The sequence below is a fragment of the Quercus robur genome, chromosome 12, assembly GCF_932294415.1.
Source record: "Quercus robur chromosome 12, dhQueRobu3.1, whole genome shotgun sequence".
NCBI classification, from domain to species: Eukaryota; Viridiplantae; Streptophyta; class Magnoliopsida; order Fagales; family Fagaceae; genus Quercus; species Quercus robur.
The window spans coordinates 13907876-13920253 of NC_065545.1; the positions used below are offsets into that span (position 1 = coordinate 13907876).

A 12378-nucleotide genomic window follows, 5' to 3' on the forward strand; every position below is an offset into this window, starting at 1 on the left:
CTGAACAATAATAAGTTTTTAGCAATCTCAACCTGCATAAATTAAAAAAAAATAAAGTACAAGCATAATAAAAATTTAAGCACAGTCATAACACTGACACAAGACTTATTAATAAGACCCATCCAAAAAAAAAACTTGAAGGCCCAAACTTAACGCCCAGTCCAGGGAGGGTCCAGGCAGCCATAATGATAAACTGATAAGTGATAAACAAAGTTACAAAAGCAGCCAGGGAGGGCCCAAATAAACAAAGTTATCTTGAGTTCTTAACAAATAAAAGCCCAAATATTTATAATTTTATACCTGATTCCTGAACCTCAGAACCTGATACGGTGAGGTGAGCATTTGAGACTTGAGAGCGGCGGAGAGCAGAGAATCAGAGAGAGGCTGAGGCAGATGAGACCAGACTGAACAGTGGAGACTGGAGACTAGAGAGAGGCGGAGAGCAGAGACTAGAGAGAAAGGTAAAATTTTTATGAAAATTTGTATTCTTTTGGACTTTGTTTTCATGAAAATTAGAGTTCATTACAATGCTTACTCGCTTTTTTATTTCTTCTTCTGTTGAAGGTTATTCAAAGAGGAGCACCTATGGAGGTGTCTGTTGAAAATTTCCCAGAATCGAATAGTGGAAAACGTTCATGGAGGTAAGTTTAAATTTTTGAATGTTCAATGAATTGAAGAAAATACTGATTACTCTTAAGCTATTTTAGCTTAGTTTGATATTTGGAAACAGAAACAATTCTTGTATGTATAATGAATTTTATAATCTTTGTGATTCCATTTGATAGTTTGGAAGGTTGTGATAGCAATGCATTAATCTTGCCGGATAAGAAAAAGAATAAAAAGGTATACACATTGAACTGATTAGTTTTTTTTTTTTTTGTTTAGATTTTGTTTTGAATTTTTTGAAAGTTTGCAATTGGTTTGTACAGCGCGAAAAGGTTGTAGTGGATAAGAAACCGAAGCTGAGCAACTCTCAGAAGAGAAAGCTAAGGAAGTTGGAGGTGCTTGCATGAGTATTTCAATTGTGACTTTTGTTTTGGTTCTTGTGTATGGTAGATTTAAATTGACTTTAGATTTTGCTTTGTGTAGGAGGAGAAGGAGAAAACACTTCTGCTGTCAAAAAGCATCGAGACCTTAGAGTATGTTGTTATGATTTCCTCAATTGATTGTTTTCTAGTTTAATTTTGTTTTCTATACGAGAAGCTCGTGGAATTTTATGTATGATTTAAAATCTTTACTTTCAGGAAGTACAAGCTTCCGGAGAATGCATTTCCTCTTTTGCAGTCTGTACAAGATATTGGTCAGGTTCGTATCGTTAAATCAATGATGTTTTTTAATGTTATGGTGCTTTGTAATTGAATGTTTGGGCTGAAAGTGTGAAAAATGCTGATATTTTTAATGTTATGGTGAAGTCTTGTGGGATTGTATTGACATGATAGTATCATGTTTATGTAGCCTGAAACCATGAAGGAAAAACGTAGGAGGGCTGTACAATTTTCTAACGCTGGATTAGAAGTTCCAGACAGCAGCCAGCCATTCAAGAGGAAGGGTGATGATGATGATGCTGTTGGAACTGGACCCGAGATAGATGAAATTTCATCAGGGCAGGATTTCAGTGAGGATGACTCATTGCAACCAATGATAGTAGAAAGAGAAGCCCTAAAGAATGCATCTTTTTCTTTGGAATCATCTCAAGGGCCAGTTTATGGCAATGAAAATAGTGGATCCATTGTTGGCTTACAAGCTGAAGAAGTTTTTAACAAAGACAACAACACTTCTATGCAAAAAGACGGAAATCTAGATTCTTTGCCCAGTTCATGCATAGATGATGGCAGTGAAAGCTCTAGGTTAATGGTATGCTTCATACTCAGATTATAATTGGTTAAATATATAATGTTAAAGAATTGATATACAAGTAAAGGGTTAAGATTTATACATGACATTTAGATATCATGAATTGAACTCATGGTCATAAAATTGTGGATTGTTAAACATTGGAAAATTTAAAGTATATACAAAAAGCTTGATATTTAGTATCAGTGACTTTGTTGCCAAGAGCCTTGTAGCTCACTGGTTGGCACCTTTTAGTGTTTCCAACGGAGACATCCGGGGTTTAAATCCCCCCACACCCCCAATTATCGATGTATCAAAAGTATTTGTCTTTGTTTGCACATGCACCAAACTGAGTGCGTATTGTAATGCTTTATCTCCCAGCCCACTTGGCCAGTTCTAAATGGAAGAATAAGAGAAACTAAAAGAGTCTTCAAAAAGAATTTGTATAATCTTAGGATGGTTTAAGATGATAATTTGAATGGAAGTTTAAATTTTTATTTTTTTTTAATAAATCAAACTCTGCAGATACAATTTGTTTTTTTTTTTGATAACTAATAAAGATATATATTGAAGAAACTACCTTATGCAGAAAAACATAAGGCAAATAGAAAAGTACAATTGGAAAGATAGAGAAAAAAGAAAAAAGAGAGAAAGGAGAGGAGACTAATTATACAGGAGAGAACTAAGGAACAAAGGGAGGGAATCACTGCAGATACAATTTGTTTTGGTTGCATTTTACAGTTGTTGTATACCAGAATTCAATCAAGATGCTATGCTTTCAGCATTATGTATCTTTCACATGAAATTATAATTTCATTTATAACTCTTGCACATCACGTCATCACCTTAAAAAGCCCCCTTCCTTAATATATAATTTTATGTATAACAGAATAATAAGAACTGACATGATATCTGTTTGTTAATTTTTATATATGTTTATTATTTACTAAAAGAAGATTGGGCATTTGACATGTGATAGGATAAGGAAGATGAGAGCCAAAAGGCCAGCTACAGAAGTACAATCAATCTACAAGGTTTTCCTGTGCAGAGACCTCAAATTGCCCCAACTGTAGTGCACGTTTCTAGGCCCAGTGAGGTTCAGAACAGTAGGAAGGATCTTCCAATAGTCATGATGGAGCAGGAGATAATGGAAGCTATAAATGATCATGCCTCTGTTATCATATGTGGAGAGACTGGGTGTGGTAAAACTACTCAAGTTCCGCAGGTGGGTTCTGCTTGATGCTTAGTTAGATTTGCCACCTGAATTTAAAGTTATATTTCCCCTTGAGTGACAATCTTAATGCTGCATTTTTTGTTGGCATTGTTCAGTTTCTTTATGAAGCTGGCTTTGGTTCAAGCCAGTTGGGTGGTAAAAGCGGTATTATTGGAGTTACTCAACCACGTCGTGTTGCTGTCCTTGCCACAGCCAAGCGAGTGGCATATGAGCTTGGTCTCCATCTAGGTAAAGAGGTTGGGTTTCAAGTTAGGTATGACAAGAAGATTGGAGACAGTTGCTCGATCAAGTTCATGACAGATGGAATTTTACTACGAGAAGTTCAGGTTTGCTTTCCTGACTAGTTATGATGTGAACGACTATGCATAAAAGTGATCAATTTTGACAATACTTATGCATGACATTAATGTGTTTTTCTTTTCATGAGAAGAATTTGCATTCACAATAGTGATAACTGATAAATTGGTAAAATTTTAATCAATGCTACTAATTGCGTATTTATTTTGATGGAGTTTGGTTATTTAAATCCTAAATTTTGTTAATTTATTACTTTAAGTATGGTTAGGATTATCTTCTCAAAAAAAAAAAAAAAAAAGTATGGGTAGGATTTTTTAGAGAATTGTAGAATTTTCCTGCTTTTCAGCTTTGTGCATGAGATATTGATAGTTGTTCTATGGGCTGAGGACCAAACTCCAATATCTGTTGCTTTCACTATTTCACCTTAATTGATTATGCTTTGCCATCTGTTAGCATGCCACCCTTGCCTGTGTGTTTTACATCAAGTGCACTTCAGTTAAATGAGTTACCTTCTTTCCAATGTGGTTAAAAAGAAAACCCTTTTTGCTGCAGAATGATTTTTTGTTGAAGCGTTATTCTGTCATAATTCTCGATGAGGCTCATGAGAGAAGCTTGAACACAGACATTCTAATTGGAATGCTTTCACGTATAATTAGAATCCGTCAGGTAAACCTTGATAAGTATTTATCATTAGTAAATGTAAAAATCAAAACTTGGCTCTTCTATCTTATCTCCTTATTATAAAATCCTGTGCTTTATGACAGCATGAATATGAGAAGCAGCAACAGATTGTCCATTCAGGGCAAAATGTAAGTCTGGAAAATATGATTTATCCATTAAAACTTGTGCTGATGAGTGCCACCTTGCGAGTGGAAGACTTTATTTCTGGGAGAAGAATATTTCATGATCCTCCACCTGTTATAGAAGTTCCCACTAGACAGTTTCCAGTAACTATACACTTTTCAAAGAGAACAGAGATTGTGGATTATATTGGCCAAGCATATAAAAAGGTCTTGGCAATTCACAAGAGGTTGCCACAGGGGGGCATACTTGTATTCGTTACTGGCCAGCGGGAAGTCAATCACTTGTGTCAGGAGCTACGTAAAGCTTCAAAGAAGCTGATTATGAAAAATTTGAGGGGGGATGCAGAAAATGATGGCACTGCAGTCTCTGACATAAATTTTGTTGAGGACATAAATATGAAGGATATTAGTGAAGCATTTGAAGTTGATGGAAATTCAGTTCACCAGTATTCTGACAGGTTTAGCTCTTATGAGGAAGATGAGTGTGATATAGATGAGGATCATTTTGATGATTCATATGATTCGGAAACTGAGAGTGAACTGGAATTTGATGTTGATGATGGGGAAGCATCACATCAGACAATTCAAGAGGGTGATCATAGTCTTGTAGACATTTTAGGGGAGGATGCAAGCCTTGCTTCGCTAAAGGCTGCTTTTGAATCTTTGGCTGGAAAAACTGCATTAAACTCTGTTTCTGATGGCAAACAGGCTCTTCCTGTTAGTCCAGAAGGATGCTTAGACCAATCCACTAGCGCAGGGAAGAAAAAGGGTGGAGGCAATGGTTTCTGTGCTGGTGCATTGAGTGTTCTGCCTCTTTATGCCAAGCTGTCTGCCGCAGACCAGCTTCGTGTTTTTAAAGATGTCAAGGAAGGAGAGAGGCTTGTTGTTGTTGCCACAAATGTGGCTGAAACCTCTATAACCATCCCCGGTGTAAAATATGTGGTTGATACTGGAAGAGAAAAAGTGAAGATCTACAATACCGCCAATGGCATGGAAACATATGATATACAGTGGATAAGCAAGGCATCTGCTGCTCAACGTGCAGGAAGAGCTGGAAGAACTGGGCCTGGTCACTGTTACCGTCTCTACTCTTCTGCAGTTTTTACCAATACACTTCCTGACTTTTCACTTGCTCAGATATCTAAAATGCCTGTTGACGGTGTCGTCCTTCTTATGAAATCCATGAGTATTGATAAGGTATGTGTTTGTTGGTTCTTGATCTACCTTCTCTTTTTTTCTTTTCTTTTTTCCTGAAATCTTGGATGGCATGACTTTCTATATAGTACACATTTGGGTAGATAACATGTGTTGAGTTTTGATTTTGCTGGGCAAAAGTAGGCTTACTGGTGGAATCCCCAGTGTCAAATGTCAACCTGATTATTTGCTTAAACATATTTGGGGTGGGGTTTTTATTCTTCCTATGCTTTTCCTCAACTGTTAGAAAATCATTAATGACATGACTGATTTGTATTATCTGGTTAGAACTGGGTCTTGGAAATTTGTTGAGTTGTTGACTTTTCTCTTGCCCAACATTTTATTCGTGGTTTTGGACTGCTGCTGTTTTGTCCATAGGCAGTAGCCACCAGTTGTTTTGTTCATATCTAAGCCTTCTTAGTTGATATTTTCACAAATGAAGATATGATTTGTGGAACTTCAGGTGGTTTGGAAATTATCAACCACCTGATCTACCTTATATTTTGCTCTTTTAAATTTGAAAAATTGCTTATTTTGATATGTTTATCTCTTTCTTTTATGCCAGGTTCAAAACTTTCCGTTTCCAACTCCTCCCAATACCAAAGCATTGGTTGAAGCAGAGCATTGCTTGAAGGCTCTTGAAGCACTTGATAAAAATGGAAAATTGACACCCTTAGGGAAGGCCATGGCTCGTTTTCCCATGAGTCCACGCCACTCCAGGATGCTCCTTACTGTTATTCAAACTATGAGGATGGTGAAAAGTTATGCTCGTGCAAATCTGATTCTAGGATATGCAGTTGCAGCAGCTGCAGCTTTGAGTTTGTCAAATCCATTTGTCATGGAGCTTGAAGGAAGACACACTACTAAAGATGACATAGAGCAGGATGAGAAATCCGGTACCCCAGATAGTGAGAAAGTCATTGACAAGCAAGAAAAATTGAGGAGAAAGAAACTGAAAGAAATTGCAAAAGTGTCGCGTGCAAAATTTTCCAACCCTAGCAGTGATGCTCTGACCATAGCACGTGCATTGCAGTGTTTTGAGCTTTCTGGAAGCCCAGTGGAATTCTGCAATGACAATGCATTACACCTGAAAAGCATGGAGGAAATGTCCAATCTGCGAAGGCAGCTACTTCAACTAGTCTTTGAAAAAGGCCTTTGTGGCACCGAGCAGGATTTCTCATGGATTCATGGAACTCCAGAGGACATAGAGCATGCTTGGAGGGTTTCCTTCAATAAACCCCCTCTCTTACTGAATGAGGAAGAGCTCTTAGGCCAAGCTATCTGTGCTGGATGGGCGGATAGGGTTGCCAAACGCATTCGAGGAGTTTCAAGACCGTCTGAAGGGGACCAAAAGGCACATGCTGTTCGGTATCAATCTTGTATGGTAAAAGAAACTGTCTTCCTGCATCATTGGTCATCTGTTTCTAGTTCGGCCCCTGAGTTCTTGGTTTACAGTGAATTGATACAGACAAAACGACCATACATGCATGGTGTGACTAGTGTAAAATCAGAGTGGCTTGTTAAACATGCTCGGTCTTTGTGTACCTTCTCCCAGGCCCTTACAGATCCCAAGCCTTACTATGAGCCTCATACTGACAAAGTATTCTGTTACGTCATTCCTACTTTTGGGCCTCATTTATGGGAACTTCCCTTGCATAGTTTGCCGATCACAGATAATGTGCAACGAGTTGCGGTGTTTGCTTATGCATTGCTTGATGGCAAAGTATTACCATGCATAAGATCTGTTCGTAAGTTTATGGCAGCCCCTCCTAGTTGCATTTTGAGGCCAGAGGCATCAGGTCAAAAAAGGGTAGGAAATCTTTTAAACAAGTTAAAGACCAAATTAATTGATAGCTATGCTATGTTAAGAGAGGCTTGGATAGAGAATCCTATGGAATTGCATTCAGAAATTCTGGACTGGTTTCAGGAGAGTTTCCACAATCATTTCGAAGTGCTTTGGTCACAAATGCACACTGAAGTTCTTTTAGAGCCTGAAGAACACTTTCCCAAAAGTAGAAGAGTTAAAAGAAAGAAGTAATCTTCCTGGGTGGAAACTGGACAGGGAATACTATCATTATTTATTGTTGTAGCTCTTGGTGTATCTGAAGGAGCTCAAGTGAGGTCTGAATTGGGAAAAGGATAGAAGCTCTGTACATTGGACTAAAACTTCATTATACCGTATGATATTAGTGCAGTCAGATAATCTTATAAGCTCCTCATCTTTTAATTTGAAGAAGTTAAAAATAGACGGGGTATGTGGATCATTTACTACTTCAGTGTGATATTCCTCGTGATATGTGGAGCTTGGTGTAATGCTAATTTGGGGTTAAATGGGTAATACGGAAGATGGTGGTCAACTTATTGGCATATTGGAAGGGACAATTTGGCAAACATGACAGCGAAGTATGGAAGGCAATCACTCTTTGTTTGATTTGGTGCGTTTGGAGAGAGAGATAAGAATGCACACACTTTTTGAGGTAAAAGTGATGTCTATAGATATATTAATTATTAAAGTCCTTGTTTTTAAGGTCTTGACAATGGATGCAGGCTGCTTCCTCAACTTAGAATTTTTAGATCTTTTGAATTTAGTAGGGGTCTACCCTTGTATACGTCCCATTTACTAGGTTGTGCCCCTTCTTGCACATTCTTTAACGAAATTCATTATTACTTAATAGGAAAAAAAAAAACCAAAGGAGGGGGGGGGGGGGGGGGGGGGGTTCTCTTTAACACGTAATTGAGTTGTTTTGTAACAGTTTACATTGAACTTCATAGAATGGATGAATGTTAAAGTGACAAATACTAACTTTTTATGAAGTATATTATTCTTTTTGCTATTATGATGAACTTTATAGTAATTTTATTATATGTTATTTAATTGGGGCCTCAAATTATTATTATTATTTAATTCTAAAACCTGTTATCTTGGCTTAAGCCTACAACATTGTATTTGTTACATTCTTTGCTTTGGGCTCATCTAAGCGTTATACTGTTCTTTGATGATCATACATTGATGCATTCTTTGGTCGGTTTTGTTTGTCAGCTGATGTGTGCTTTTCATGTATGATTCTTTAGGATGAGGTGTCATCTTCTTCCCCTCGCTTCTAATGTTGAATTGCATGACCATATGATAATTTGACTAGAATTTGAAGGGTTGACATGGACAACCTTTGCATATGAACTCGAACAGACATTTCTTGAAATAAAGTCACTGCCGAAAGAAGAGTTTTTGTAAGTGCTGGTTAAAAATTAAAATTACACCAGCTTTTGACATCTTGAAATGGTTTCTTTTTGTGCTAGGACAAGTGGTGAAGACCTAAAAGGCTAAAACACACTAAAGTGTCCTGTTTTATCTCTAGATTCTCTGAAAAGCGAGTTTTAGTAAAACTTGTTTATGTTTTTACTGATGACCTTTTCTTGCTATGAGTGTATATATTTTGTTAGCACCATACTACTATAATTTTGTTATATCTGTTTGATTCTTAAACTGCATTCTTGTCGCCTGGCTTTTTGCACTTTACAACCTCATGATGCATTAGGTCATATGAATATACTTAAAGGTACTTTTGGGATTCGCTTATTTTATTGAAACTAAAATTTTTTTGTTAAAAGTATTGTAAATAAAGGTAAAATATAGTTGAAATAGTATCGTGAGACTTATAAATAGTACCAAAAAATGCAGTGAGACTCATAAATAGTAACAAAAATAAGCTGAATAGTAAAATAAGTTGATTAAAAACTTAAAACTTATTGCTGAAAACACTGTAACAAAATATTTTAAAAAAAGTAAAACACTGTTTACGCGTTTTTGTTCTTTGGCTGGTCCATAAACAGTGCCATGGGACCAGTCAAAAAATGCAGACGCTAGCTTCAACGCAGATGTGTAGCTAAACAAAGGCACACTTAGTGAGCGTTACATTCACGTTTTCAGCTTCTCTCCTCTTCTTTTTTCCAGATCGTGAACAGTAAAATCACATGAATTTACTGTGTAGGAGACAAAATGCACTGTTCACGCACTGTTCGCGGGTCCCACAGTACTATTTACACATTTAAAAAAATTATTTTGTTACAATGTTTTCAGTTTTTAGTTTCAGTAAAAATAAATTGTATCTAAATGGACCCTTAATACCGGTAGTCTTGTTCAGCCATCGGTAAAGAGCGACCGTGTGTATCTAGTAATGTTCCAATTCAGTATGCAAAGCCTTTTCATAAGGAAGCATTTTGGTTCGAGGCAAAAAGGATTTTTTTTTTTTTTTTTCTTTTTGGGAGTAAATGTCACATCTGGACTGTGGTAAAGGACAACAGTTTTGCCACCATCATCCAAATGCAATGTACATAACCTCTTTCATATTTAAAGAAGATAGGTTCATTATGGTGGGGGACACAACTTTCCTGTTTATCTTTTTTTTTTTTTTTTTTTTTTGAGAGGAAAAACTCAATTCTCATTTAACTGAATCCGAAATTGAAGTACAACAGAGGGGAGAAAAGACAAAATACAATAAACTAACATTTCGCCCTATCAAAGATGAGCAAACTTTGCAGCAAAGGTGGGTCTATTCCATCCCATGACTGAGTAGCCCCAGCAACTTTTGCTAACTGTGCTAATTCATGCCCAGCTCTGTTGAATTCCCTTTTCAGATGCTTCACATTCCAGCTTCTAAACTCCCTTAGTAAGCCAATGATTCCTTGAATAATTGAACCCAGCTCTCCCATGTTTGAGTTTGTATTGATAGCCTGGACAATTGACAAAGAGTCCGACTCTATGACAACTTGATTGAGTCCTCTTTCACGGGCAAGAAGGATACCTTCTTCAACTGCAAAAGCTTCAGTTGTTTCTGCTTCATACATTCCATTCAACACCTTGCTTCTTGCTACTACTACCCTTCCTTCACAGTCCCTAATGATCACACCCACATTGGACAATCTTCTATTCTCATCAATTGCACCATCAACATTTATCTTGTAAAAACCCGGGGGTGGTGCTGTCCACCCAACATCTGAATGCTGCTGTCTTATCTGGTGTACAACCAAAGCTCCTTTGTAATCCTCTTGGGTTCGCTGCGCAAACCCCCAGATTTGGGATGGAGCAAGGCAAAGGGATTCATGGACCATTTTCTTCCTTCTATACCATATAGACCAAGCCGTGACACAAAGAGTTTCCAGATCATGAGGTGTTCCCCTGCTCAAAATCTGCAAAGCAACATCCACAAAAGTTTTATTCTTTGCCAGCAAGCTAATCGGGCACTCATGCCAATTGAAAGATAGTCCCTCTGAATCTCTAATATATTAGGTGGCTATAAAATGATTGTTTAGATATGGCTTTAATTTCTCTCAAAAAAAGAAAATATATATATATATATATATATATATGGCTTTAATCACGTGACTAATTTTATGATTATGTGATTTGTTTAAATTATTTAATAATAAGTCATGTGGTTAAAATACATCATGAGTGTTTCTTTTGCCAAATTGCTTCAGAGTGGCTCTTACAGCCCAACGGGTTGGTATCTCTCCCAAGTACTAAAGTGCTTTATGTTTTTTTACACATTATGTAAGTATTTCAAAGCATTTCAAATATATATTAGAGTGGCTCTTAGTATGAAAATAAATGTGGTATCTAGAAGTCTTGTCACACCATTAAATTTTAATACATAGTTGCATTTAATTTAATTGGTTTGAGTAAATCTTAGGTATAAGTTTCATGACCAATGAAAAACACAAATTTTATCATTTCTAATGAAAATTAAAGTCAATGTAGCTATTTGTTTAAATTTAATTTTAGGACTTAATGTATTGCGTTTAAGTTTTACCTTTTTGGTTTTATTTGTCTGTCTTTTGTTTTTTTTTTTTTTTTTTTTTTTTTTCCGAATATATAGTTTCTGATTTTTTGTGAATTTTTTTTTAATAAAATAGTGGTTTTATTAGATAATCAATGTTGATTTAACAACACTCATAATGAGATGGTGATGCTAAAAAAGTGAATTTAGTGCCATTTTACCTCACTAAAATGCCATTTTATTTATTATATATAATCACTTTTATAACAAACTATATATCTCGTTTTTTATTAATACTACAATGGGAGAGAGAAGAGATGAGATTCAAAATAAAAATGAATAAAAAACATTTACACAAGGCTACCGTGATTGTGTACGTTAGCAAATTGTAAAAATTTATGCAAAATGCCTCACCGAATGTGGGCTGTTTTTGTGAATTTGTTGTGAACAGTATCATGTATATTGCATTTTGATGGGTTTTACATTACTTAATGAGAATGTTGTATGCTATAGCCAATTATCATTTCTTTACAGATTTCATAATTTTTGAGAAAAAGTCTTATGAAGTTTTTTATTATACTATTATGCAATTTTAATATATATATATATATATATATATATGGGTAAGACTTAGGTATAGTACTTAGATGCTAAGTAGTCACATGGCTAAATCCTAAAAAGGGAACTTAAGAAACAACACTTAAGATACTGTACCTAAGTTTTGTCCATATATATATTGTTAGGTAAGGACTTTGCAGCTTATAACTTATTTTTCTTTATTAGAAAAATTGGGATTTGATTTGAATGCCTTTTTCCAATTATAACTATTGATTTATTCAATCTGTTTGTCATCAATTTTCTCTACTCCCAAAAAAAAAAAAAATGTTACAAAAGAAATGATTTCTTAACTACCGCCATGTTCAATGGTTTTGCATTCAAACTTTTAGGGCGTAGCGTAATGATGGTTTGACTCAATTATTGTGGTTTTACAACTTATCTACTTCTTCTTCTTTTTTCTTTTTTTTAAAAAAGAGAGAATTTTAATTTATCCACTTGAATGCGGAATAAAGATATATATATATATATATATATATATGTGAGCAAAATTAGAATAGCTAATTATGTAGGAAAAAAAAATCATTCCAATTAGTATTTTTCACTTAATTATGTCTTACATAATAATCCTAAAAATCTAAACAATTTAAACTGTTATAAAGTTTTATACACTAAAAATAAAAAG

At 35.6% G+C, this 12378-nt stretch overlaps 1 protein-coding gene across 2 annotated transcripts; it reads left to right on the plus strand.

The window, feature by feature from the left end:
* Positions 1-256: 256 nt before the first annotated feature.
* Positions 257-7992, plus strand: LOC126707949 (ATP-dependent RNA helicase DEAH13). 2 transcript variants are annotated; one of them, XM_050407707.1, is made up of 12 exons: positions 257-461; positions 565-641; positions 786-843; positions 930-1001; positions 1090-1139; positions 1245-1305; positions 1456-1854; positions 2813-3058; positions 3163-3393; positions 3917-4030; positions 4129-5364; positions 5927-7992. In XM_050407707.1, the coding sequence occupies exons 2-12, from the start codon at positions 586-588 to the stop codon at positions 7397-7399; spliced, it is 3996 nt and encodes a 1331-aa protein (XP_050263664.1). In that variant the 5' UTR covers positions 257-461; positions 565-585; the 3' UTR covers positions 7400-7992. The 2 variants fall into 2 exon arrangements, with proteins under 2 accessions (XP_050263664.1, XP_050263665.1); XM_050407708.1 differs by lacking the exons at positions 257-461; positions 565-641; positions 786-843 and having other exon boundaries at positions 1245-1300.
* The last annotated feature ends 4386 nt before the right edge of the window (positions 7993-12378 follow it).

Bases quoted from the DNA above. Each gene is read 5' to 3' on its own strand.
- LOC126707949 (XM_050407707.1), top strand. From the start codon at position 586: ATGGAGGTGTCTGTTGAAAATTTCCCAGAATCGAATAGTGGAAAACGT. The intron at 4,031-4,128 runs GTAAACCTTGAT...GCTTTATGACAG, and splicing joins GTATAATTAGAATCCGTCAG to CATGAATATGAGAAGCAGCA. The intron at 5,365-5,926 runs GTATGTGTTTGT...CTTTTATGCCAG, and splicing joins AATCCATGAGTATTGATAAG to GTTCAAAACTTTCCGTTTCC.